The sequence below is a fragment of the Polypterus senegalus genome, chromosome 1 (genome assembly GCF_016835505.1).
Source record: "Polypterus senegalus isolate Bchr_013 chromosome 1, ASM1683550v1, whole genome shotgun sequence".
NCBI classification, from domain to species: Eukaryota; Metazoa; Chordata; class Cladistia; order Polypteriformes; family Polypteridae; genus Polypterus; species Polypterus senegalus.
Genome location: NC_053154.1, coordinates 149,508,396 through 149,534,726, shown reverse-complemented (window position 1 = coordinate 149,534,726; position 26,331 = coordinate 149,508,396). Strand labels below are relative to the sequence as shown.

The window sequence follows — 26,331 nt, the reverse complement described above, 5'->3', positions numbered from 1 at the left end:
ATAATTGAGAAAAGCAGTATGCATTTTCGCATTGCTTATTTCTTTTCTGGTTCGCTATTGTAGCAACAAATGTGTCTTGGAACAAAACTAGGCTTTTGAGTATGAAAATGTAGTAACAAAAAAGTGAAAATAGACAGAAAATGATATGCTCAAGTAAAGCAGAAATATTCTGCAAAAATACTCTACAGTACATTAAAAAGAATTTCTGCTTCATTACTATACAACACTTTGCATAGGACAGTTTAGTTGAATGTAATCTCCATGACTTTACATGGCATCACTTGACCTTGAGCCTTCAATTGAGCCCTTCCAGTGCATGGAGTCAAAAGTTAAAGTATACTCTATAGAACAGTGGCTTAATCTACATGTTAAACCACAAAACTGATGCTTCAGTATCTATCCTGTCATCTTGTGTGAACCTGAGCGAGCCACTTAACCTGCTTGTGCTCCAACTGTAAAACCAGCAAGCAGTTGTAATGTATCCTGAACTTTGTAAGTTGCCATTGACAATTGTATCAGCCAAATAAATACACAATAATAATAATGTGTCTTTAAATTGGTTTAAAGGCCAGCTTGTGGATTCACCAAGGTTATCAGGTTGCACCACCTCAAGGGGGGCTTTTGGAGTACCGTTTTTTATGGGTAAATGCCATGCTGATGCCAACCTCCTTTTGTTACTTTTATGTTATGCATCGGAGATGATAGACTTATTGTAACCTCAAGTCGCAGGGGTCACCATAACAATAAATAATAGTACAGTTGGAGTTGAGCTCTGGAAAGAGGGTACTGTAGTCAAAGTGGTGATAAAGATGTCTTTCGTGTTAATATCATGTTCAGGCTGGCAAACATGCAACTAATGCTGACCTTTTATTTGTATGTAGGATTCTTGAAGAAAAAAAGACATGTTTTTCCAGTTCTCACCCATCTACCAGATTTTCCATAATCTGTCAACCAGTGATCTGATTGAATTAAACATCTGATTAATTTTTTGTTATTGTAAGAATAATGAATTACCTAAGATTTCAGTAAGTTGAAAACAGTTTGCTTTTCTTCAAAGCAGTGGTATATCTAAGAACAGTAAAATTTGAGGGGAGTGGGGGGTTCTCTTAAGCAGGAAGATTGTGGATATTTAAACTGACCCTAAAATTTAATATAGGCAATCTGCCGATAAAAATTGAGGTTGCCTAGTTGCAGTGTTGGCTTGGTGGCCATAAGTCACCCAGAATGTGTGCTATGAGACAGGGTCTCTAACAATATGAGACAGGCACAGTAAAATTTGCCTTACTTTGTGTGACTGCTGCTGTATGAATGGATAAGAGGGAGAAGGACTTGTCAGTTATATTTAGCATCCAAGGTGGCATGTGTAGAGAACATTTATATTTATTATTTTATACTACAAAAATTGGTAGGTTTTATAAGCCTGTGAGGATTTCAATAAATACTTCTTAATATAAATACTGTAGTAGTTAACAAAAATTCAGATATAGCAGTCTCACATGGATTAGTGAGTATCAAGATAATTCATAATATTTTAATTTACACAAAACTCTTTATAGCTGCTTTTGTAGCAATGCAGTTCTAAAATAAGTTTCATTAGTAAGTAACTTTGTGAAGTCTGTGACTTTTGCCTTTTTGGTGAGTTTGAATATAATGTAACAATCACCTACTGTGGCAGCCCTGTTTGTCAATCTGTACGTCCGTCTGTAACAAATGCTCGAGTTCTTCTGCTCTTTGAAACTGAAGTGACTTGATGTTCATGTCCTTGAATGTAAGAAATAAAAGCAAGCTATATAAAAATGTATTACATTTGGCTCGGTTACATTTAATGCTACAATGACTAAACATGTACTCAGTATTTCTGTTACAGTGAAAACAATCTAATGGTTGCATTATCCTAAGATTACAATTAATGAATATTTCTCTGACACTGCAAATAATTGTCGAAGCACCTCAGTTTTCTGCTATCTGTCATGTTCAAATGCAGCCAACCAATTTAGCTTTAGACTTCAGCAAAGGTTTTAAGTCTCCATCGGGTACTTCTTTGAAAAAGCAGAAGAAATTCAAACTATGAATTAGCCAGAGACCCTCCACTTCCTATAACAAGTATTGAACAAGATATTGTAAAATGGTATTAAAAACATGATTTATGTACACTACTAGTATATGTAATTGCATTCTATCATCACAGTTACTTTTGAATATAACTCACTTTTACAGAAATAAGTAATAGACAAAATTGTATTAACAAATTCTTTTATGCTGAACACATCCCTGAACATACCTGACTGTTTTATCATGCACACATTATCTTACTTGTTAAGTTTTAGGCTTGCTTTATTAAAGGGAGGAAACATTCACTAGTTAATAATTCTTAATGAAGAGCTACAGTATATTACATGGACTAATTAAAACAAATTCCACATCACAAACTCTTGAAGCTTTAATTTTCTAAATATCTCAGTTTTTTATTCTTTACATCTGTCCCAAATTTCAGGCTACCATTATAAAATTAAGCTTGACATCTGAAGGTGAATTTATTGCCTTTGTTCTGTTCCAGGGGTAGCTAACACTGATCCTGGAGGGCCAAAGTAGCTTCAGGTTTTTGTTCCAACCCAATTGCTTCATGAGAAATTATTCATTGCTGATGAAGCACTTATTGCTCAAGTGACATTTTTCTGATTCATTTTAGTTGTCTCACTCGTTAAGATTTTGAACCCTTAATTGTTTATTTTAGTCTTAAACAGCTGTATTCATTGTTTTAACTGCTCCTTATCTACACCAATAAAAGGCAAAGCCCTCACTCACTCACTCACTCACTCACTCACTCACTCATCACTAATTCTCCAACTTCCCGTGTGGGTGGAAGGCTGAAATTTGGCAGGTTCATTCCTTACAGCTTCCTTACAAAAGTTGGGCAGGTTTCATTTAGAAATTTTACGCCTAATGGTCATAACTGGAAGCTGTTTTTCTCCATTTACTGTAATGGAGATGAGCTTGAACGCCGTAGGGGCGGAGTTTCGTGTGACATCATCACGCCTCTCACGTAATCACGCAGTACATAGAAAACCAGGAAGACCTCCAACAAGCGCTGAAGAAAACATGCATTATATAATTGAGAAAGCAGCAAAATAATAAGAGGCGAGCGAGTGACATATACAACCATATTCATGAGTTCTGCTACTTCGGAAACAAAGCACGATGTAAATCTACACTTTAAATTAAGTTCATAGACAGGCTGCCGCTGGCGTTTGTAATTTAGTGCCTGCCCATATAAGGCCGTCCGTCAGCGGCAATCCAATAGCAAACTCCCAGTAAATATTCACGGGTTAAGGACTGTGCTTATGGAGAGGAAGATGAGATGGTCAGCGTGGTGTTTGGCACAAACTCAGCGAAACTGCGAGAGAAAGTTTTAAGTGCCAGGACTAAGGTAACATTAAATACAGCCATGGACATAGCACGAGATGGCACCAGCACAGCTGGGAAACTTCGATGCATGTACACCGAACGGCTCACGTGAACTGAAGCAGTGCACAGATAAAAAGCAACAGTTCCAAAAAGCGCTGAACAAAAACCGAAAAAAAAACCCCGTGCATGCAGTGTGTCAGGTCTCAGATAAAGAAGAAGACGAGCTGTTTATTGATGCAGTAAGAAACGAATCGATGAATGAAACCTCTTATCTTTACAACGATTGACAAACACGGAATGTAACTTGAACACAACACATCCTACAAATACGAACCTGATTGAAAGAAATAATGATAATCAAATCCTTGATGACAGCAACACTCAGTAACACTCACAAAACAAATACTGTATATTGACAGTCATGTTACGTTATTTTTAAAATGTTCCCTTTTCTTTTTCTAGCTTTTTTAACACACTACTTCTCCGCTGCGATACGCGGGTATATATATATGTATATATATATAACCCGATCTACATACTCGAATAATGGATACTTTATTCGCCATCAATGATTGTTTTGGTAAAGCCATACTCAGTGTATTCATTAGATGAACGGTAAAAAGTAAGAGCGAGGGGAGGATGACTTATTGAGGCATGCAGGCTGTAGTGCGCCAACTCTATCTGAATTGCGCGATCACATTTAAAAAATATATATCTTTTCAAGTTCTATTTAGTCCATATGTGTCAAACTCAAGGGCAGGGCCACATCCGCCCGGCGTGTAATTATATCCGCCCGAGATCATTTTATATACTGTATTATTGTTATTAATGGCCCGGTATATGAAGCGCTGGTAACACAATAAACTACAGATCCCATAATGCAGCGCTTCAGCTGCCTTGCCGAACACTTACCGCGTTAATCAAGTCTAGCTTATGATGCTGCAAGTTATTGCGAAGCTAGCTCACACGATGCTGAAGAGAAAAGTTGATTCTGAAAATAGAGCCTTTAAAACCGATGGGAGGCTGAGTATATGTTTACTGAACCCGTGTGTCTCATTTGTGGAGCTAATGTGGCTGTAATTACAGAATTTAATCTAAGACGGCACTATGAGACAAAACATCAGGGTAACCTGAATGCAATGCAGAAGATACAGAAAGCAGAAGAATTAAATAAGAATCTGACACTTCAGCGGACGTTTTACCGTGCACAATCACAAAGTGATTTCAAGTGAAGCTGCTTTTATGGGAGACACAAATGCACCAGTGCAATTTGCCCCACTTTCCCTGTTGCCAAGTAATGTTAAACCAAGTCGTCACTACGGTGTTCCCAAATCGCACTTTGCTGATAAACTGAGCACACTGAGTTTGCACGGCGCTTTGGTGACTTTGAAGAACAAAAAGTCCGTCTACATGCGGCTCGAACCTTGTGCATGTTTGGTAGCACATATCTGTGTGAGAAGCTCTTCTCAGTGATAAAGACTAACAAAACAGCACACAGGAGTCGCCTCACTGATGAGCACCTGCAATCCATCCTGAGAATCTCCACAACACAGAACCTCACAGCAAACAGAAACGAACCTGTGGCCAAAAAGATGCCAGGCGTCCAGCTCTAAAATGACATATGAGCAAAGACAACTGAATGATTTGATTTGTTATTGCTGAAAGGAACACATTTTATTTATATTTCCAGGTTTTGTTATGCAGCATGTTCATATTTGAATTTGTATAATTTTGACAGGATATATTTTTATGGAGAGCAAAATCTTTTGGGATATTTAAAATCTAAGTTTATTTTTATATAAAATTACATAAGAGTAAAGAAATTTGAATGTTTGTTCTTTTAACGTTTACTTTATTTCTAACTTGTATAATTTAGACAGGATATATTTTTATGGAGAGCAAAATATTATAAGTTGATTAAGGTTTGAGTTGATTTATTCACGAATAATTTTCCTGTCTGTTTTTACCATTCCTACCAAAGATATTTCTGTCGACTAAATAAAAATTCCTTCTATTTAAAATTTAAATAGAACTTGAACAAATACGATAGTTCATAATATCCACGCAGACTTGCACGTAAGAGCGGAGTTATCCGTTTTAACAAGCAGCGTATTGCACTGATCTGAAATAGCTGTGTGTGTATATATGTAGATGTGTATGTATGTATGTGTATGTATATGTATGTGTATATATGTAGATATATATATATGTATGTATATATGTGTGTGTGTATTTATGTGTATATGTATAGATATGTATATATATATATGTTTATGTGTGTGTGTAAATATATATATATATATATATATATATATATATATATATATGACAGCAACACTCATCACTCACAACAGTGACAAAACAATTACATTGACAATCATGTTACGTTATTTTCAAAATGTTTCCTTTTCTTTTTCATATCGTCTTTAACACACTACTTCTCCGCTGCGAAGCGCGGGTATTTTGCTAGTCTATACTAATAAAAGGCAAAGCCCTCACTCACTCACTCACTCACTCACTCATTACTAATTCTCCAACTTCCTGTGTAGGTAGAAGGCTGAAATTTAGCAGGCTCATTCCTTACAGCTTACTTACAAAAGTTGGACAAGGTTCATTTCGAAATTGTTGTTGGTTATAATGGTTTAATGATTATAACTGGAACCTATTTTTCTCCATATACTGTAATGGACGTTAGCTCGATGGCCGTGGGGGGCGGAGCTGCGTGTGACATCATCACGCCTCCCACGTAATCACGTGAACTGACTGTGACCGCAGTACATAGAAAAGAAGGAAGAGCTCCCAAGAGCGCTGAAGAAAAACGCTGAATACTTTATTCGCGAGATACAAGTTTAATGAGAAGACACGAAGTATAAACGAGACTTTGAATCACTTTGTAACAGATTTAAAATTGCTTTACTTTTAAGTGCCGGGTCTTAGCTAACATTAAATAAAGCCGTGGACATCGCAACATCACACAAGAGAGCAGCTCACGTGAATTGACTGAACGCAGTACGAGTGATCACTTCCATGCATCAAACCTGTTCAAAAAATGCATTACACAATTGACAAGGTAGGAAAAGAATATGCTCCGAGTTGAGCTCCACAGCTAACGCGGTCTTGCGGAAGCAACTTCATCACGCTGCCACCAAATACTCACAGAAAAATCCACAAGTTAATACACACGCTGTCTCTAGAGTTTCTCCACACTCAATGTATTCCTCGCATCCCTGTTACACCCTCTGACCTCCCATTTCAATTCAGATGCCTCCAATTTCCAGTAAGGCTCTGCTTCACGATGACAAGTAATAAGTCTCAGGGACAGACCCAACAAATGGTTGCCATTGATTTGAGGCAAGATTGCTTTTCTCCTGGATAACTATACGTTGCATTCTCAAGAGTGAGCTCGCGCAGCTTCGTCATATTACAACCAGACTGCTGAACTGACAACGTGATATATAAAGAGAACTATAATAATCGTAATAAACGAACAATAAAACAGCGGAGAACCCGTGGATTAAATAAAAAGGCAGCTTTCTTGGCAAAGCAAGGAAAAATGATGGCTTTATATGTCGTTCGTTTATAAAACAGCGGAGAAGCTGTGTAAAGGCTGCTTCACAAAAAACCAGCGGAGCCTTATATGAGCAGGCAGTCAGCTAAAGAAGGGAATCAATAAATATTTATAATCGTAATAAACGAACAAAAAATAGCGTACAAGCCACGGATTAAATAAAGGAAATGGGTACCTGAACAGTAAAGTATGTCTCGAATAGCTAGACAATAACTATCAATAACTAACTATAAGAATCGTAATAAACGAACAATAAAACAGTACAGAACCACGAAGCAAGGAGAAACGATGGCCTTATATGGCATTCGTTTATAAAGCAGCGGAGAAGCTATGTGAAGGTAGCTACACTCTGAATGTATTCCTCGCATCACCGTTATACCCTCTGATCTCCCATTTCAATTCAAATGCCTCAAATTTCCAGTAAGGCTGTGCTTCGCGATGACAATTAATAAGTCTCAGGGACACACCCTACAAAAGGTTGCCATTGATTTGAGGCAACATTGCTTTCCTCCTGGACAAAACTATATGTTGCATTTTCAAAAGTAATCTCAGTGCACAGCTTGGTCATATTACAACTGGACTGCTGAACTGACAACGTGGTATACAAAGAGATCCTTAACAGATAGTTATTGTTATTTTTTCCCTCAGTTTAAAAAGGTTTTCTTTTCTTCTTAATAAAAATTTAAAAGCAGTTCTTTGTTGCTGTGAAGCGCGGGGATTTTGCTATATACAGTATATATACGAGGTGTGGCAGAAAAGTAATGAGACTGATTTTTTATTTACCAAAGTTTTTATTTTTTTCAAAAATCAATGTTATCCCCTTCAAAGTAGTTCCCTTGGGCAGCTACACACCGATGGAGACATTGTTCCCACTGTTGGTAGCAGCGCTGGAAGTCTTCAACCGGTATGGTCTTCAGCATGTCCGTTACACTCTTTTGAATGTTTTCTAAAGTCCCGAAATGACTTTTTTCAGTTTAGGAAAAAGGAAAAAGTCACACAGACTGAGGTCAGGTGAATAAGGGGGCTGGGGAACCACAGGAATGCCTTTTGAGGTCAAAAATTCTGTTATGGAGAGGGCAGTGTGACATGGGGCGTTGTCATGATGGAGCATCCATTTGTCTGCAATGTCTGGTCTCACGCTAATGACCCTTTTTCTGAGCCTTTCAAGGACGTCTTTATAAAAAACTTGGTTGACAGTTTGTCCTGGAGGAACAAATTCTTTGTGGACGATTGCCCTTTTGTCAAAAAAACAAATCAGCATTGATTTGATCTTCGATTTGCTCATTCGAGCTTTCTTTGGTCGAGGAGAGTTTGCAGTGTGCCACTCCTGACTTTGCCTCTTGGTCTCAGGATCGCATTTAAAAATCCATGATTCATCACCTGTGATCACACGACTGAAGAAATCTTGCTCATTAGCGATTCTGTCAAGAAGATCAAGACACTTGTTTTTTCGATTGTCCTTCTGCTCAATTGTGATGTTTTTTGGCACCATTTTGGCACAGACCTTTCGCATGTGCAAATGTTCAGTCAAAATTTGATGAACGGTAAATCTGTTCAAATTTAATTGTTCACTCAACATTCTTAACGTTAAACGACGGTCTGATCTCACAAGAGTGTTCACACGTTCGATGTTGTCATTGGTTTTCGAAGTTGAAGGCCTCCCTGAACGGTGTTCATCTTCAACATGTTTTCTGCCTTCCAAAAATGATTTGTGCCAGCGAAAAACTTGAGCTCGGGATAAAGAATTTTCCCCATAGGCCTGTTTTAACTTTTCAAACGTCACACTTGCCGATTCTCCAAGCTTAACACAAAATTTAATGGCACAACGTTGCTCCAAATTCCGCTGTTCCATTTTGCGTGACGCACAACCAAAAACACAACTTCACTAATAGCAGTCACAAAAATCACGTAGTTAACGGAAGGAGTTGAGACTTGCACTGAGCTATGGGAGGGTACTGATACATGTGCTCTATGAAGGACAACAGCGCAGCGTTGCCAGATCGCTTGCAGTGTTGCCAGCCTAATTACTTTTCTGCCACACCTCGTATATGTAGAAATATATGTATGTATGTTTGTATGTATGTATGTATGTGTATATATATATATATATATATATTTAGATATGTATATATATGTATATATTTATATGTGGATATGTATATATATATGTGTGTATATATGTAGATATGCATATATATGTAGATCTGTATATATATGTATATATGTGTCTGTGTGTATATATATATATATGTGTGTGTGTGTGTGTGTACATATATGTATATTTATCTGTATGTATGTTGTGGAGCCGACCCGGACACAGACAGGCGGACATGTTGTTCTCAAACCACCACACGTTTATTATCCAATAATATATACAAGTATTTGGTCACTCAGACCCAGTCTCATGTGCACAAACCCCAAAGTCACAATCCTGGCCACAATATGCCTTTCTTCGGGCCGCCTCCACTCTCCTCTCTTGCCTTGTCCTGCCTCCACCCGACTCCAGCGCTGAATGAATTGAGACGGCCCCTTTTAAACAGTCCCCGGATGAGCCCCAGGTGTTCCCGGCATTCCTCCTCTGGCCACGCCCCAGTGTGACGGAAGTGCCGGCTGTCCTCCCGGCAGCTCTCCGGGTGCCGTCCTAAATCTTCCCCCCAGCACTTCCTGGTGTGGCTGAAGTGCTGGGGTAACAGGTCCCCAAGGCATTGGGGCGCCTCCTGGCAGTGAGCACGGGCCCCTACAGGGTGGAGCTTCCATGCCCTGTACCAGTGGCCCCCAGAGCAACCAGGAAGGTGGCCCCCACGTGATCCAGGGTGGGCTCTGACCCTCTTCCGGTCCCTCACGGCGTCCCGGCCGGGTCGTTGCCCCTGGCATCCCTGACAATGTATGTATATATATATATGTATGTGTGTATGTATGTATGTGTATTGTGGACTCGGACCCGGACACACACAGACGGGCATCGTCAGTTTGACCACACACGGTTTATTTGCAATATTTACAACAATAATGTCAGTGCACTTCCCAGTGCCACCAGCACCATTCCCACAAATGTCCAGGCCTCACAGTCTTTGTGCCTCTCTCTTGGCCGCCTCCCGTCCTCTCTCTAGCTCCGTCCTCTTCCACCCGACTTCCGCTCTCGACTGAAGGGAGGTGACCCCTTAAATAGGAACCCGGATGGGCTCCAGCTGCTTCCCGGCATTCCTCCGAAGACCTGCCCCAGTGTGGCGGAAATGCCGGCTGCGCACCCAGAAGCCCTCCGGGTGTCCCCTGTCTTCTTCCCCCCAGCACTTCCTGGTGTGGCGGAAATGCTGGGCTCCAAACTTCTACAGGCACCGGGGCGCCACCTGGCGGTGGCCACGGGTCCCTACAGGGCTGGGCTTCCAAGCCCTTTACCCGTGGCCCCGAAAATAACCAGGGCGGTCGCCCCCTTGCGGTCTGGAGGAGGTACAAGCCCTCCTCCGGTCCTCCTGGGTGTCGATGCCACACTATATATGTGTATACTGTATATATATATGTAGATGTGTATATTATATATATATATATATATATATATATATATATATATATATATATATAGTGTAAACGATAGGGGGCGCTCTCGCTCCCTTGAACCCCTATCCACGACTCCAGACACCAGGTAAAAGTCCCAATGTTGACTTTATTTTTCTTCCACAGTGCACAAAGCACACTCTCCACCTTAATACTCATATAAATACCAATAAACTACTAATACACAATCCTCCAGCTCCCAGATGCGTTGCCACCCTTCCACCCAGCTCAGCTCATTGTCTGGGAGTTCCCATAGTCCTTTTATACTCCCTGACCCGGAGGTGTTTCTGCCCAACAGTCCACAAGTCCTTATTCCTTCTGGGTCAGGGTAAATAGTCCTTTTCTTCAACCCAGAAGTCCGTCGCTCTTCCTATGACGAACCTCCGGGTCACAGGGCACGAAGAAGCCCTCGGTCCTCCCTGCAGCTCCCTCCTGTGGCCCCCACGGCATCCAGCAGGGCTTTGCATAAAACTCCATTGTCCATGATGCCCTGCTGGTCTTCTGGGGACCTCCATGCTGCAAGGAGGGCTCCACCTGGCGGCTTGGGGGTATTGGCCGGGATAAATGGCCGGCCATCCTTCACAGTATTCCCCCCCCCCAGCGAATTATTATTCGGAGCGGCCTGCCCCGAGAGGGAAGTCTTAGTCCAAGAGGACGTTCTGGTTGAGCCTTGATTAATTCGATTATCTTGGTCCCTGGAGAACCTAGGGGGAATATTAGTCCAAATCGACATCTTGTCCCCCTCTCTCCAAGGACAGTTCCGGCAAATATGGCCTAACCTTTGGCACCCGTAACACTGCCTCTGTCCTCCTGGTATTCTCCCCCTGCGGGACTGAAAACAATTAGGAAATGTTAGGTCCGCCCCTTGTCTTGCTGGGAGAGAAACCCCTGCTGCCTCTAACGGTGCTTTCTCTATTTCTGTCTCTGTTCCTTTCTTGTCAGGAGACCTCGATTTAATCTTAGAGCCCTCCTGTTTAATCTGGGGCTTATATACAGTCTCTGTCTCTCTATTACAAGAAGAGAGCCCCTTTACTGTCTGCACCCCTCTTGATTTACAAATTACCTGTGGCGGCGTCTTAAGGGCCGTCCGGGACTCCGGGAATCAGCACTGTCTAGCTGCCCCGGATCGATTAGCCCTTCCGCTGACCACACGGTTAACGTACCGGCCTCTCTTGTAGGGCACGCCGTGTATTGGCACCCGCTACTTAATAAACGCGGGCCCGGATCACACCGCGTCCCTCTATTATGTACGATACGGGTCTCGCCTACCTGTATCGCCGCATTATTCATTACGGGAGACTCCCCACCAAATCGCCGCACGTAGGCCCTCAGCTTCTCCAACGGCGCTTTGGCTACCTCTTTCAATTCCCCTACAATCTTCTCCATGGTCATCAGGACCTGTAAACAACTCTTTACGGCCTCGATCAAGCGCTCGAGTTCCCGCAAGTCAATATTATTTATTTCGACCGGCATAAGACTTACTTCCTTGTCTGTCTTCTCTGCTGGCCGGGAGCCAATGAGCACGCCCGCTTCAGGCACGTGGTCTGACGGGTCTCGTGGAGGCTTCTGGGACTTGGAGTTCTCAGAGGGTCGAGTTGCCTTCTTCGGCGAACTGCGGTCTGTCTTTAATACTTTTGCGACATCCTGATCAGCTACTTCCCGACCCTCCTTACCTTCTTGTGGGTTGAGCGATGCCTCGCTCGCCTCCCCTTCCTTCGAAAGACCAAGTCCGTTCCTTCGGGCTCGAAGGCGCATACAGCGGGATGCGGAGCTCCTCCTTCCCAGAATGCACCGGGTTTGCTGCCGTGTCCCTCATCGGCTGCCATCATGCGGAAGTCTTTTCCCCTGTGCTCAGGTTCCGACAGGAGCTGGCCGTTGTCTCCAGGGCCGTCTTTTCCCTGCAGAGCCTCCAGGTGATCTTCTCCGAGGTACATGCATGGGAAAAAGTGAGTTATAACAAAAGAATTCTCTATAACGTTCCCATCACGTACCTCAGAGCGCTCGTTGAATCCTGGAGGTTTCTCCGGACTTGAAAGGCCGCTCCTTAACTCCTCCCGAGTGTCGGCCATTACACACAGGTCACTCCTGCTGGCGATATTGCTCTGCTTGCCCTTCTTCTTCCCCATTTTGGACTCGGAATTTTCGGGTTCTGGCGATGCTGTTGTGATTCCTGATTCCGTAGTCTTCTCGGGGTTCGTTACCCACAGAAATATTTTATTCAGGTCCTCTGCAAACGACGCTAGAGTATCCTGCCGACTACGCCACTGTGAACGAGAGGGGGCGCTCTCGCTCCCTTGAACCCCTATCCACGACTCCAGACACCAGGTAAAAGTCCAAATGTTGACTTTATTTTTCTTCCACAGTGCACAAAGCACACTCTCCACCACAATACTCATATAAATACCAATAAACTACTAATACACAATCCTCCAGCTCCCAGACGCGTTGCCACCCTTCCACCCAGCTCAGCTCATTGTCTGGGAGTTCCCATAGTCCTTTTATACTCCCTGACCCGGAGGTGTTTCTGCCCAACAGTCCACAAGTCCTTATTCCTTCCGGGTCAGGGTAAATAGTTCTTTTCTTCAACCCGAAGTCCGTCGCTCTTCCTATGACGAACCTCCGGGTCACAGGGCACGAAGAAGCCCTCGGCCCTCCCTGCAGCTCCCTCCTGTGGCCCCCATGGCATCCAGCAGGGCTTTGCATAAAAACTCCATTGTCCATGATGCCCTGCTGGTCTTCTGGGGACCTCCATGCTGCAAGGAGGGCTCCACCTGGCGGCTTGAGGGTATTGGCCGGGATAAATGGCCGGCCATCCTTCACAATAGATATGTGTATGTGTACATATGTGTATATGTACATATGTTTATATGTATATATGTATATGTATATATGTTTATATGTGTGTGTGTCTGTGTGTGTGTGTGTATATATATATATATATATATATATATATATGACAGCAACACAGGGACAAAACAATTACATTGACAATCATATTACGTTAGCTTGTCTCAATTTCCACCCGTGTGTATTCATCATTCACTATTTGGTTTAATTAAGTTCCCAGAAGGAAATTGAAGAGAAAGAGAAGAACTGAAAATTACTCATCCATTTTAGGCTTCAAATCACTTGGATGATACATGTATCATTAGAAAGAAAAAAAAATCTATGACTTATGAATGAACTAACATGGTAGAGTTAAAACACTAACAAGCCATGAAATTAAATAAGATCTGTTATTGGTAAGGATTGGCTTCTAATTAGTCCACTTGGTTGGAACAAATACCTGCAGGCACTGCGGCTCTCTAGGACTGGAGTTGGCCACCCCTGTTCTATTCTTTTCAAGGTGCCTGACATAAGTGATCAGACTTGGCTATTAAGTTCGTGAACACTGAACTGGACTTACCTTCACTACACCATTTATTTGTAACTGTAGACTGCAACCCATACTCTTAAATACTAATTAAATTAATATCTATTGTGCTTTGAATACATTTATGACATTTAACATTTGAACATTACTTTAGCTTCAATAACCCAACTTAAACTAAATTTAGTGTTTACCAATTGATTTCCAGCAAGTGAAGTATGTTGTGTCAGTAACAGGCTAATTACATATCACTTTGATTTAGCTTTTCTGTTAACACATTTTATGTTGTGTTATTTGAGAGATTTGTCTCTTTTCAAAACATTATAAGCTGAGTCACAAAACTATCTGGGCAATGTAGAAGTTTTGAAACACAAAATAAATTTTATTTATAGCCACAGGTACAGAAAAAGCCTTCATTTTTACTTAATAACTATCTATCTATCCAATAACTGTAGGTGACATTGTTTGTGCAGGTTGTTCTCCAAATATTTGAGTTTTGCTCCCAGATCCCATTCTGATGACTTAAAATTGGTCACACATGAGTTAGCATTGATGTTTGTGAGTAGGGCACCATGTCCAAGCTTGGTTTCTGCCTTGAACACTAGATAAGCCAATTAAAAATGGATGGAAGACTGGATGGACAACTGCTGCCATAGCTTTACATTTTATCAGGGCTATATATTAAAAGAAATTAATGACATTATCATTTCAAACTCCATCAATCACATTTGTGACACTACAAAATAAAATGATTACAACACACGACAGATTAGTATGTCTTTAACTTTCAAAGCAGAAATCATTTATTTTTATTTCTGAACTACATTATATGCCTAATGGGATTAAAGTAGCAATAATGGAAGCTTTTTTGTCTTGAAAGAATACCATAATGTTTCTGCTTTATTAAATGAAACCATGAGGAATTAACAGGCATGATTCCTGCAATCTCATGCTGAAATTTAAGCCCTGTCACAGGTTTCTATTAGCAAATCAGAGCTTACTTTACCCACTGCTTAAATGTATTTCTTGTTTACCTTAGCTTGTATTTTAAAGTATTCAATGGGAATAAAATGGTATTCTATCACTTAATACCAAACAGTTTAATCTGTAAATGAAAATCATTCAGTCTTTCCCATTTGTTCAGAAATGATTGTGTTCATTTTGTCAAAAAATGTATTAATATGTTACCAGTTAAAGCAGAGTGGGCTGAATTGCTAATGGCACTTTGAGCTGTCTCTGGAATTACCCTGGCTGCTGTATCAAGATTGTAATATTCTCCAATCTGCTTAATCTAATTCAAGTTTACAGTGGGCAGAGGCAATCCTGGCACCATGGGATACAAGGCAGGATACAGACCTGACCAGGGTGCCAGACTCTTTCTCACACAGGCGCACACAGGCACACGCACAAACACTCATACTCACATTTGACCAATTTGGAATTACCAATTAACTCACCCATCTGAGAAAAACCCATGCAGACATGGAGAATGGACCGACTCCGTATATATAATGACTGAGTCATGATTTGAACTCAGGTGGCAGTGCTACCCACTCAGGCACCATACTGCTCTTTATCAAGAGCAGACATAATAAAAAAATTGAAAGAAAAGCCTTATTTGCAAGAACTCAGAATGAATATACAGGAGGCCCATCAATAATAAGCAATATAGTTAAAGATATTTTATATCTGCAGATGTTTTAATGCAGGATTTAAAAAGTATAATGAAAACAGCATTTTGCATTAGAAGTAGGAATTAGTTCTTAATTAAAAGCTGGTCTAAAACAGAAACCTGTGGCCAGTAAAATCTTCTAGAAATTGCCTTTATTCAGTGTAGGTAGTGGTTGTATTCAGTGCCTTTCAAACAGATCATGTTTTAAAAAATTATTTGTTGTAATGAATGGATCTTTCTGGATGCTCGCTTTAAAAAGCAAATGTCAAATTCAAAATCAAAAATGTAGCTCTTTTGTGACAGCCTAGTAACCACCCTCACCAAAATGTGTTAGCTTTTTCACTGCCTTATTTTTCATGGCTGACTGGTGTGCTGCCTTATTTTTCATGGCTGACTGGTGTGCTTTACTTGGTATACTTAACTGGACTGCTGGTCAGGATACCGCATACAAATACAGTTATGATTTGTCTTTGCCTCCCAAATCAAGACAGACCCCAGTCAGGTATAAAATAAGATATCAAAATATATAGAAAAATGCAGAAATCAGAGTTTTGCATCTGTGTGTGTTCTGAAAAGGCATTTGATGAAAAGTAGCCTTATGTGGTCTGTAGTCCAGACCAGGAGCTTCATGTGTAAATGGGCCATATGCACAAAAATGTTGCGTTCAGCCGCTTCCACGCTCATATCGAAATGTATAAAAACTAAACTTGGAGTAAAGCTATGCACATTTTCACAGCAGCCTCAGACCATGCGTATGCACGGTTCTGCTCGATTTTGTAAATGGACAGCACCCAGTGTCAAAGTCTTGCTACTGATTCTGTATGGATTCCCTTTCTTTCTTAGATTTGCATCCGTGACACAGGCTTTATCAAATACACCACAATCAATGCATATCATTTACAAATTTAAACACTTGATTGTAATCAATTTGGAACAATATAACGGTGCATGGAATTGACAAGCTACTCCAGCTACCATGGCTTGCTGTAACGTTGTTAGAAGACGTTGGAAGATTTAAAAGAAATCATGTATTTAAAGGTCAAACTGATTTCTTGTCTCATGATAATGACTGGCTTCTAAATCGATTTTGATTTCCAAGAATTATCCTCTTGGAGCTGTGTGCTGAACTGGAGCTGGCTTTATAAAGGCAGACTTTGAGGAATTGTACTCTACCAGTTCCTTTGCAAGTTCTGTCCACCCTCAGATTTATAGTCGCTGGACCTTTTTGAACTGGCTGATTGATCTGGTATTTCACAGTCATCACTCAGTCGTACCAGGCCGGCTGTATGGGATGGTATTATCCACTTGTCATCCAAATATACAAGATTTCCTTACACTGTGGTTGAAAGAACAAACATCAAAGCATAATCTGCAGCAACCTCAGGTTTTCCAAATGTAACCAGAGTGGTCGACTGCATCCACATTGCTCTAGAGGCACCTTCAGTGAATGAATTTGCTTATGTAAATAGAAGGCATTTCCACTCTATTAATGTGCAAATTATTTCTGATATGAAAATGTGTCTCATTAATGTTGTGGTGAGATGGCCTGGGTCAACTCATGATTCATTCATTCTGAGAAATAGCAGTGTTGGGAACAAACCTCCTCCAGTGGTGTTGACACTCATATTTTAGGCTGCAACCCGTCTTTTCATGTCGACTTTGTTATCTGACCACCTTTTTATTTCAGGTACTGTGTGACTTACTGAACTTGAACTTTTCAGTATCTCCACCATGATGTGCCTCTCCATCAAATTCCTTTTGTTACTTATCCATCCATCCATTATCTAACCCGCTGAATCCGAAAACAGGGTCACGGGGGTCTGCTGGAGCCAATCCCAGCCAACACAGGGCACAAGGCAGGAACCAATCCTGGGCAGGGTGCCAACCCACCGCAGTTTGTTACTTATGCTATTGCTTAATCCACCAAATAGTACATTTTTCCTTGCCTCCACTTCACTGAGCAGGACCCCCATTTTTCAGTCACTGAAATTCTTCTCTTTTACACATTCTTTTGCCATGGTCTTTTAACAAAACACTGAATGGAAGAGACTGTTTATAATGATTTGCATATTCAAATAGGCAAAATCTGGGTGGGGCTTTAGGGACATGTTAAAATTCACATTGATTGCAATTTATAAAGGGAAAGTGTGTAAAATTTTGCTTCTAGTTTTGTTCGTATGTCATATTTTAGTGTGAACTATGCTGACCCGCCTTTTAAGGTGACCGACTTTTAAGTTGACCACTTCTTAAGGCAATTCAATATGTAGATCAATTTGATATTTTATACAAACTCATTAATTTGGTTATATTGCATTTGAGCGGTATTACTTTAATACTCGTAGTTTCTGTTATTTTTGTTATGAAATTTAAACTTTTTTTCTAAATTGAGGTCGCCCTTTTGAACCTCCCTGATATTTACTACGCGGTGAGGCATTTGTACTCCATCAACATTAATTATTTCCAGAGACATAATTTGTCTATTTTTCCAGCACATCGCGCACAAAAGCAAGGGAACGATGGGAGCACCAGAACTCTGCTCACATCATGTCGCTTCGTACCACAAGCTGCAAGTAGTAAGTATGTGATAAGCGGAATACCGCTACGCTTTCCACTCACGGGACGGAAGGACAATCCCGACCGCTTTTATATAGTAAGAAAGAAGAAGAAGATATCGCACAGTCTGGAGTAGAAAATCATCTTTTACCTGGAAAAATGAAACTACAAAACCCATTCGTGCATTGCAAAATGGACGGGGTGTGTGTGAAACTCTGCGCCTGCGTAGCACTCACGGGACGGAAGGACAATCCCAACCGCTTTTATATAGAAGGATTCTACACATGATGTCATACATGAGGCCCCAGGTGTTTAACTTCCGGGTTTGTTTCAATTATATTTGCCCTCAGTTAGCCTTTGAAAGCCTGGCCACTCTTACTCTTAAATCTAAAAGTTTCACTTTTCTTCCTTAATCGAAAAAACATGGCTTCTCCATTCCAACAAGGGTCACAATTTTTATGCAATGGCAAACCACAGGGGCTTTTATTTTAAAAGGACTTCTTTAGACTTGATTTAAAAGAATAGTCAGTGGCCCTATAGAAGTCACTACTTAAAAAAGGCATGAGAAAACTGATGTTTTTAGCGCAAAACAGAAGTAAAAAAAAAAAGCCAAAAGTTCAAAACTCTAGGCTAATATTTCTTTTCAAAAAGCACATGAAGAGTCTAATTTTTTTTTTAATATATTCCAAACCTAGGATAGTAACTGCAATGTGCTGCCGTCTTAAATAGCCAAGGCATAGTGATGTCATCTTCCCTACTCATGTGATATCATACAACATGCTCTCATGACCAACATAATGTGCCTTTGCTATAAACAATATGGCTGATCCATGGGAAACCCAACAAAACGGTGTTCTTCATATAAAAAAATAATAAATGCAAAAATGTTGTGACAGTAATAGTAAAAATAGACATAAAACTACACATAAGTGGGAAACATTAATATTTATAATTCTTATGTGCTTAATAGGACTCGTGACAATATGGTGCCTTTCATATTTATTACTATTTATGAAAGAGTTTCTCATATGTACTATTTTCAGCACACATATTAATGATGAATTGTGCTGCAGCAGGTGAGCTGACCACAGCTGCTGTTCTGAGAGCAAATTTATCTCCTCAGCTACTCCGTAGAACTGATGGCTTATGTGTGATAAGATGCTGTTTGCATAGACTGCTGAGATGAACGTGCTGTTTTTGACAGAGGATTGAAGTCATTATACAGACATTTTAATAAATGAAGAGCCTGAAATCCAAGTTGGACAAGTATATTGTTGACATATGTGCTATTTCCAGCAAACTGATTTGCTTTGTTAGGGATAGAAATCAGAAGTACATAGTTATTTATTACAGCTTTCTGAGTCACATTTTTATCCTTCCAGACATGGCAGTGAGTTTTAACGGGTGAGATTTTCAATCAAAATATGGTTAAAACTATGCCAGAGACTAGCCTTTAGTGACCAGAAAATGATGTTGAATATCAAAAACCTTGAAATACTGAAATGATGAAACTCTTATACTGTACATACCTTACTTTAAACACCTAAATACAGGTCAGCACATTTTTTTTGTTATTCTTTTTACTCCACATTCACAAATTTTCCTAAATAACAACCCCCTTCCCTTCTTTACATTGCCATGGCAACATGTGATTGCCAGACTGCTGAGTTCTGTTGCTATGGAAACAAATATATCTACAAACTGTCACATTCTGAGGGTCCAACATTTGGTATGTATAATTAGTGCCTTCAGAATACTAAACATGATTTTACACAGGGCAAAGGTTCTGCTTTTCTCCAAAATTTGTTTGGATTTTTACTGTCAATAAGTAAATTGGATGAAAGAATTGATGGATAGACATTAATAATGTGACTTTTTTCAAACAACGTAGATCTGTTGTTTATCCATTCAGCCACATACTAAACCCACTTTATCTCGTACCAGGGACGTGGGTAGCCAGAGCTCTTTTGTAATTAACAAAAATTCAATCAATGTTAGTGGAAGTTAAATGACATTACATTTACTCATTACTGTGTATGTTTCCTTTCATAATAAAGCATCTTATAGTGCATTATGGAGCAAGCAATAATACATCCTGCTGTCTGCTTTTCTTACCTGGGTTAGGGGTACAGTGAGCTGGAGCCCATCCTGACATTGTAAGGACATGGGCCCTACAGGGGAAAACCACAAAACCCTCCCAGATACAGCAGTCATCAATTGAGAAAAAATGCATTTTATTTATTGATTGATTATTAAATGGTTAACAATCAGATGATGGCCATAATGTAAACTGAGCAATGGAACCAAAGAAGAAAAAAATATTATCAAGAACCAAACTAATAATTAAATGTAACTAAAACTGAAGCCATTAAGCATACACTTACTGAAAGGAAATACAAATTTACACAAAACACTGTGTGCCAATAACAACTTATGTAGGCCAAAATATGATGCCGAACTTCCTTTGACCAGGTGATGTCACACATCACATACTTCTGGATTACCATAATTAGCAGTGGCAGAACAGCCATCAACAGAAAGGACCCAAAATTGTGACACCTATAAGAAAAATGCTTAACATTGTTAAAAACATGTTAAAATCAAAAAATAAATGTAACTACTGGAGTTTTTGGACTCCAAACCCTCTAAACAATGTTTCAGATATTTTTAGAGGGAACACCTGCAAAAAATTAATAGCAAAAAGCCTGATCTTGGTGCAAAGCACCACTTTAACACTAAGGAATTAGTAACAAGAGATTGTGACCTATATTTGGCAAAATGCCACTTCAAAAAGTTGTGGCTATTTTAAAGCTTTACATTTTCCTTAGTTGATGCATTTCAATTAACCACAGCACTTGAGGGCCATGAGTAGGCACCAAACTAAACTGAAAACAATTAACGAGGAGCATTAGACTGGGAAAACAAAAAGGCAAGAAATGTGGAGACATTTGTGTGAATAAAGATTTCAATCTGCCACTCACACTTGTAAAGTTGTTCACATTTGTTCACATTTGGATTGGGTGATGTGATTTTGTACTGTAGGAGCAAAGCAAGGTCCACAGAGAAAACACAAGGACATTAAAACTTCACACAGTAGACACTGTTGGTAAATGTCAAACTGTAGTCCAAGGTCTAGTTAATCTTTTTTTGATATAGAACCTTTTGTAATGAAGATCCCCACATTACAAAACACTTTAGAGATACTGTAATCTAACTTTACTAGAGACAATGGCATTATGAGAATAACATCCTGTGATGGGTTTTGGATGAGTAGGAAGGGCAACTAAGTGCCAAACTAAGCTCAAACGTTTACATAGATACAAATAATAATAAAGCAGAATACAATAGTGACTTACATAGAAATTTCTCTTTTTGTATACATATTCTTTGACTTTATTAATTAAATTAAAACAAGTGAATTATGAGTCAGGTGGATGAGGGGACTGGGCGGTCTCTTGGTCTGGAATCCCTACAGATTTTATTTTTTTTCTCCAGCCTTTGGAGTTTTTTTTTTTTTGTTTTTTCTGTCCACCCTGGCCATCGGGCCTTACTTATTCTATGTTAATTAATGTTGACTTATGTTTATTTTTTATTGTGTCTTCTATTTTTCTATTCTTCATTTTGTAAAGCACTTTGAGCTACATTTTTTTTTGTATGAAAATGTGGTATATAAATAAATGTTGATTGATTGATTGATATAGTACTTTGTGTTATTCTAAATTTATCTGACATCCTCTCGCCTTCCTTTCAACAGAGCAGAAATTTGATGTTTGAGGTGAAAGTAAGTTAGTATTAAGGAAAGTATTCATATTCTCAATGGGCAAATGAGTTAGTCCTGGTCAATAAAACATAAACAAGTTAAAAAGAAGGTGGTTCATCATTGTTCAAGTTTATTGACCAAATTATATTTTATATGATGCCATAAACGGTGAAAATGATGTCTTATTCCAAAATGCATATGGTGAATATTAAAACTTTGTTTAGATGTTTTTTAACAATTTCAAATTATTAATCAATCCATTATATGGAGTGGATGTCTCTATTGGACAATTCTGCATAGTGACCACTGAGCAAAATACAGGAGCCAAGCCTGGATGGGGTGCTCCATTAATTAGGCACACACTCAAAGACAGATGCACTTTAGCATTACCGTTAGACTTAATCTTGTATTTTTAATTTGGGAGGAAAAACCCAGACAGAAATTGGTGGAATGCAGATACTGTGTGGAGGAGATCTAAACCCTGAACTCACAGCTGTGACGTAACCACACAAACCAATGTCCTATTAAGCTTTTAATCTATTTATTTATTTATGTGCAGGTTTTATCCAAAGTGGTTTACAAATCACATCTACAGAAAGACAAAAGGACAAACAACAACTTGACCAACTATTTTATTAAAAAATAATGTCTTTCAGGTCTTGCAGGTGCATTTCACAGTCCCCCACAGTGGTATCTACCCATCTCTCTATCTCCCTATTAACTTTTTCCCTTTCTTAATATGTTTTTATTGTACTTTTCTCCGTACTTTCCACAGTCAATCCATTTTTTTACACTCCTGAATAAATTGCTCTTGCTAGCTGATATCCCCTTATGGCATGAAGCAACATATTTTTTTTGTTGTTTATTTGTCCCTTTGACGGACTTTATTGAAATGCTACAGTTGACACAGAAAATGGTCTCTGCCCTCCTGTCCAAATCCTTCAGTCAACCTTTGTTTTATATAGCACCTTTTCTTTTGAGCATTTTGTAATTGCACAGCCATGTGGTTCAAACAGACATCTACTATCTGAGGCTGGCAGACCTAAAAAGTAATGATTCCAAGCCACGGAATGAAGTTAACAGTGAAAAGTTCAATTTAGGGAGCAGATGGAGAGAGATGATAGAAACTCAATTTCCATTTATTTGTGCTGTGTGGAATATGCATTACACAGAAAATATTTTTGGTTTGAAAAGCTTGAAATAAAGCTGCAGTCCAGGATACGTAGGGTCACATGACATCAGCTTCATGTCGCGGAGGATACTGCTAATGCCCATTTACTTTCTACTCTATTTCAATGAAGTTCCAGTTTTCTTGATATTGGAATAGGCAAAACTGATTTACATGTGCTAGTTTTATTAAATATTGTGGAAATTGAATGTTCTCTTCGTTCCCTTGTACTAATTCATGTCTGAGAAGTAGGCTTTACTAAACCTTGTAAAAGCATGCTTTGTTTTAGCAAACAGAAAAATGTTTGTGCAAAGGACTCAAGGTCTGAGCATTCCACACATGAGTCTGCCTTATCACGTTTTCCATTAGCTTACATCTGAACGCCATAACAAAAGGAGCCAAGAAATCAAGTTTTACAAGGGACGTTAAAAGGGCTCAAGGTTTGTGTATAATAAATGTGTTGACTGTTACATTTCATAATGATATTAAATCACGCATTCTAGGGGTATAAAACTGGACCCCACCCAACAGACGGGGTTCAGAAGAGCCCTGACGCTGTCATGTATATTTGATTGTCTGCTTTTCTGAAACTCTTCTCACTGTGACTCTGCAAAATAAAGCTGCTTTATAACTACACCTGCTGTCGGGTCTGAGATTTCGTCCACAATATCTAATGAAGTTGAGTTCCTTTCTTACACGTGACATCTTGTCTTATCCAAAGGCCTGCTCTGTATGGACATGTCGGCTCCACACAGCCAATAACAGAAATGGCCATGATTCAAGCTCGCTGTTAAGGAGTACTGCTAACCATTGTGTGGTCTGATGTAATACATCAGGGACCCAATAAGAGTCAGTAAACATTGAAAGCTTTAAAGGATCTTTGATGAACCCTGACTGTTAAAGTGGTCAAATGCTCAGGCAGTGTTCTTGGAGCTGCATGTTCAACCAGATGTAGAATTTGGCAAACCACAAGAGCAAATGTAAGGTTTTTATAGCAGTTGGGAGCTAAAAGTCTTTCCAAAGTGCTAATCATAAACAGGTTCAGTTTATAGAAAATTAAATATGAGAAATGAGTGTTGTGGTTCAAAATGAGGAGCCAGTTTAATAATAATATTAATCATCAAAATAAACTGTAATATTACATTTTCCCTTCATTAAGTACTGTTTAATAAGGTTGATTACCTGCACTACTTTAAGCTCCACATTTAAAAGAATAGCCTTTTTACCTTTCTAGGGAATTTCTAACTGTTTTGAGATCTTTTTGGAGCTGTCATGCTCAGGATTATGCAGGGAGATACCTGAGCAAAACACTTGACGTATTGACTGAACTTTAGCATGTGAATACAGCATCAGCTATAAGAATGACTGAGACTGTGACTGCATGTCACCATCATACAGCCACACAGCAAACTTCCAATCCTGCTCTTCAGTGAGATGTACTTGGAATGACTATGAAGATGTTTCAGTGTTAATATAAGTAGCATTGATTGGAACATCACTCCAGACTCCATTTTCATAAGCACAAAACTTTGGCTTCATTGTGGTTTGCAAAACAAACAAATTGTATGAAATGACCTTCTTCATATACATATACATACATTTTCATAAAGCGGTTCCTCTGAATTTGGGGGAAGCCTGTATCTACAAAGTTATTTGTGATTTTTGACATCAAACCAAAGATTATACCTCATCTTAATGTGTAGTACCGTTTTAAGTAGTCACGGAGTGAGGATGTCATAAGCCACACCCGTATGACACCACATACCATATGTACATGACCTGCAACAAGTGACATCATCATAAACAGTATGCATCCATGACAAAGCATAAAATGGTAGTGTAACCCAAATAGCAAAATAGTGATGAGAAAAATGCATAAACATTAGTCATAATGATTAAATTAAAACATTAAAGCACAGGGCTCAGTGTGGTCAGTGGAAGAGATTTATCGGAAAAAAATGAAGTAACTAAAAGGCTAAGCAGGGCAGGTGTGCTATCCAACTATTTTGGGACCTCAGTGCCTATTTAGGTGTATCTGTTTTATCTTGACCTCTTTGACTTTTTCTTCTCATGTTTTTACTGTAATTCATATCTTCCTTTATTTTTCTTTCTTCACCAATTGAATGCTCTAGTGTCTGTGTGTCCTTATCATTTTCTGAATGGCACAGTGTAGCAACACATTGTTGCATGTACAAGTTATAAAGGTGGCTTCAGTGGTGAAACTCCATGCAAATCTGTCATCAGCCTTAGACGTAAGCCTTAGGTAATAAAAGCTTCAATTATTCTGTTAATTTATTGGCTGTTTTTATTTTGTTTACAGTGACAGTGCTGGCCATCTTCAATGAGCTGCATGTGGACACAGACTTATACACACTCCTGTTCGGAGAAAGTGTGCTCAATGACGCCGTTGCCATCGTTCTCACTTAGTAAGTGAAAAGTAGAGTATTATTATTATTATAATTATAATATAATATAATTATATTACTATGTATTATAATTATAGTACTTATTATTATTGTTATTTAACAGACACCTTTATCCAAGGCAGCTTACAAAGCAAGTTATAATACATGCAAGAATGAACAGAAAGTGCAAGCATCAAGAGCAACAGAGAACAAGATAAAAATTTGAGCAAGATGGACTAGTACTACAAACATGGACAGATTTGTTAGTACCCTTACAGCTCATTGAAAAAGTGCTGTATGCCTCTTGAAACGTGATTAAATGAAAAGCAATTGCCCCATGTATACCTGTATGCCTTTGATATGCCATTGAGTAAAGGAAAGCAAATGTAAAAAAAGATAAAGTATTGCTTATTCTACAAAGATATTTTAAAATGGCCTGGACACATTTGTTGGTACTCCTGGAAAATCTCATTAATAATTGGATTAGGGTGATTTTTCAAACTAGCTGTTTTCTTTCATTTGTATCACACCTGCAATCAGTCATTCTGCATTTGGTATGTTCATGAATTGTAGCTAAAGTCCGATGTACACAGGGTTATGAGGAAAAAAGAAAGTACAGTCCTCTGTGGAGCTCATGTGCTACTGAATACAGTATATGAGGTGTTGTTCCCCATTTTGACAAACTGAGGTCTGCCAGGGAAGTAATCTGTAATCCAGTTCTATACAGCTTTTCCCTCAGTAGGAAGGGCTGTATGGTGTTGAAGATACTGGAAATGTCAAAGAACATGATCCTCATAGCACTACATCCTTTTTCTAGTTGCCAGTGGGTCTGGTGGGGCACACAGAGAATGGCATCATCTACACCCACCTTCTGTTGA

The 26,331-nt window shown here is 39.4% G+C and overlaps 1 protein-coding gene across 2 annotated transcripts in view; it reads left to right on the top strand.

The window, feature by feature from the left end:
• Positions 1–26,331, top strand: part of LOC120533585 (sodium/hydrogen exchanger 9-like) — a 447,557-nt gene that overhangs the window by 123,095 nt on the left and 298,131 nt on the right. For both annotated transcript variants that reach the window (XR_005634561.1, XM_039760513.1), the window contains exon 6: positions 25,369–25,474. Coding sequence is in view for 1 of the 2 variants with exons in the window: in XM_039760513.1 (XP_039616447.1) it covers positions 25,369–25,474 (106 nt within the window). In the remaining variant the exon portion in view is untranslated. The remainder of the gene's footprint in view (positions 1–25,368; positions 25,475–26,331) is intronic.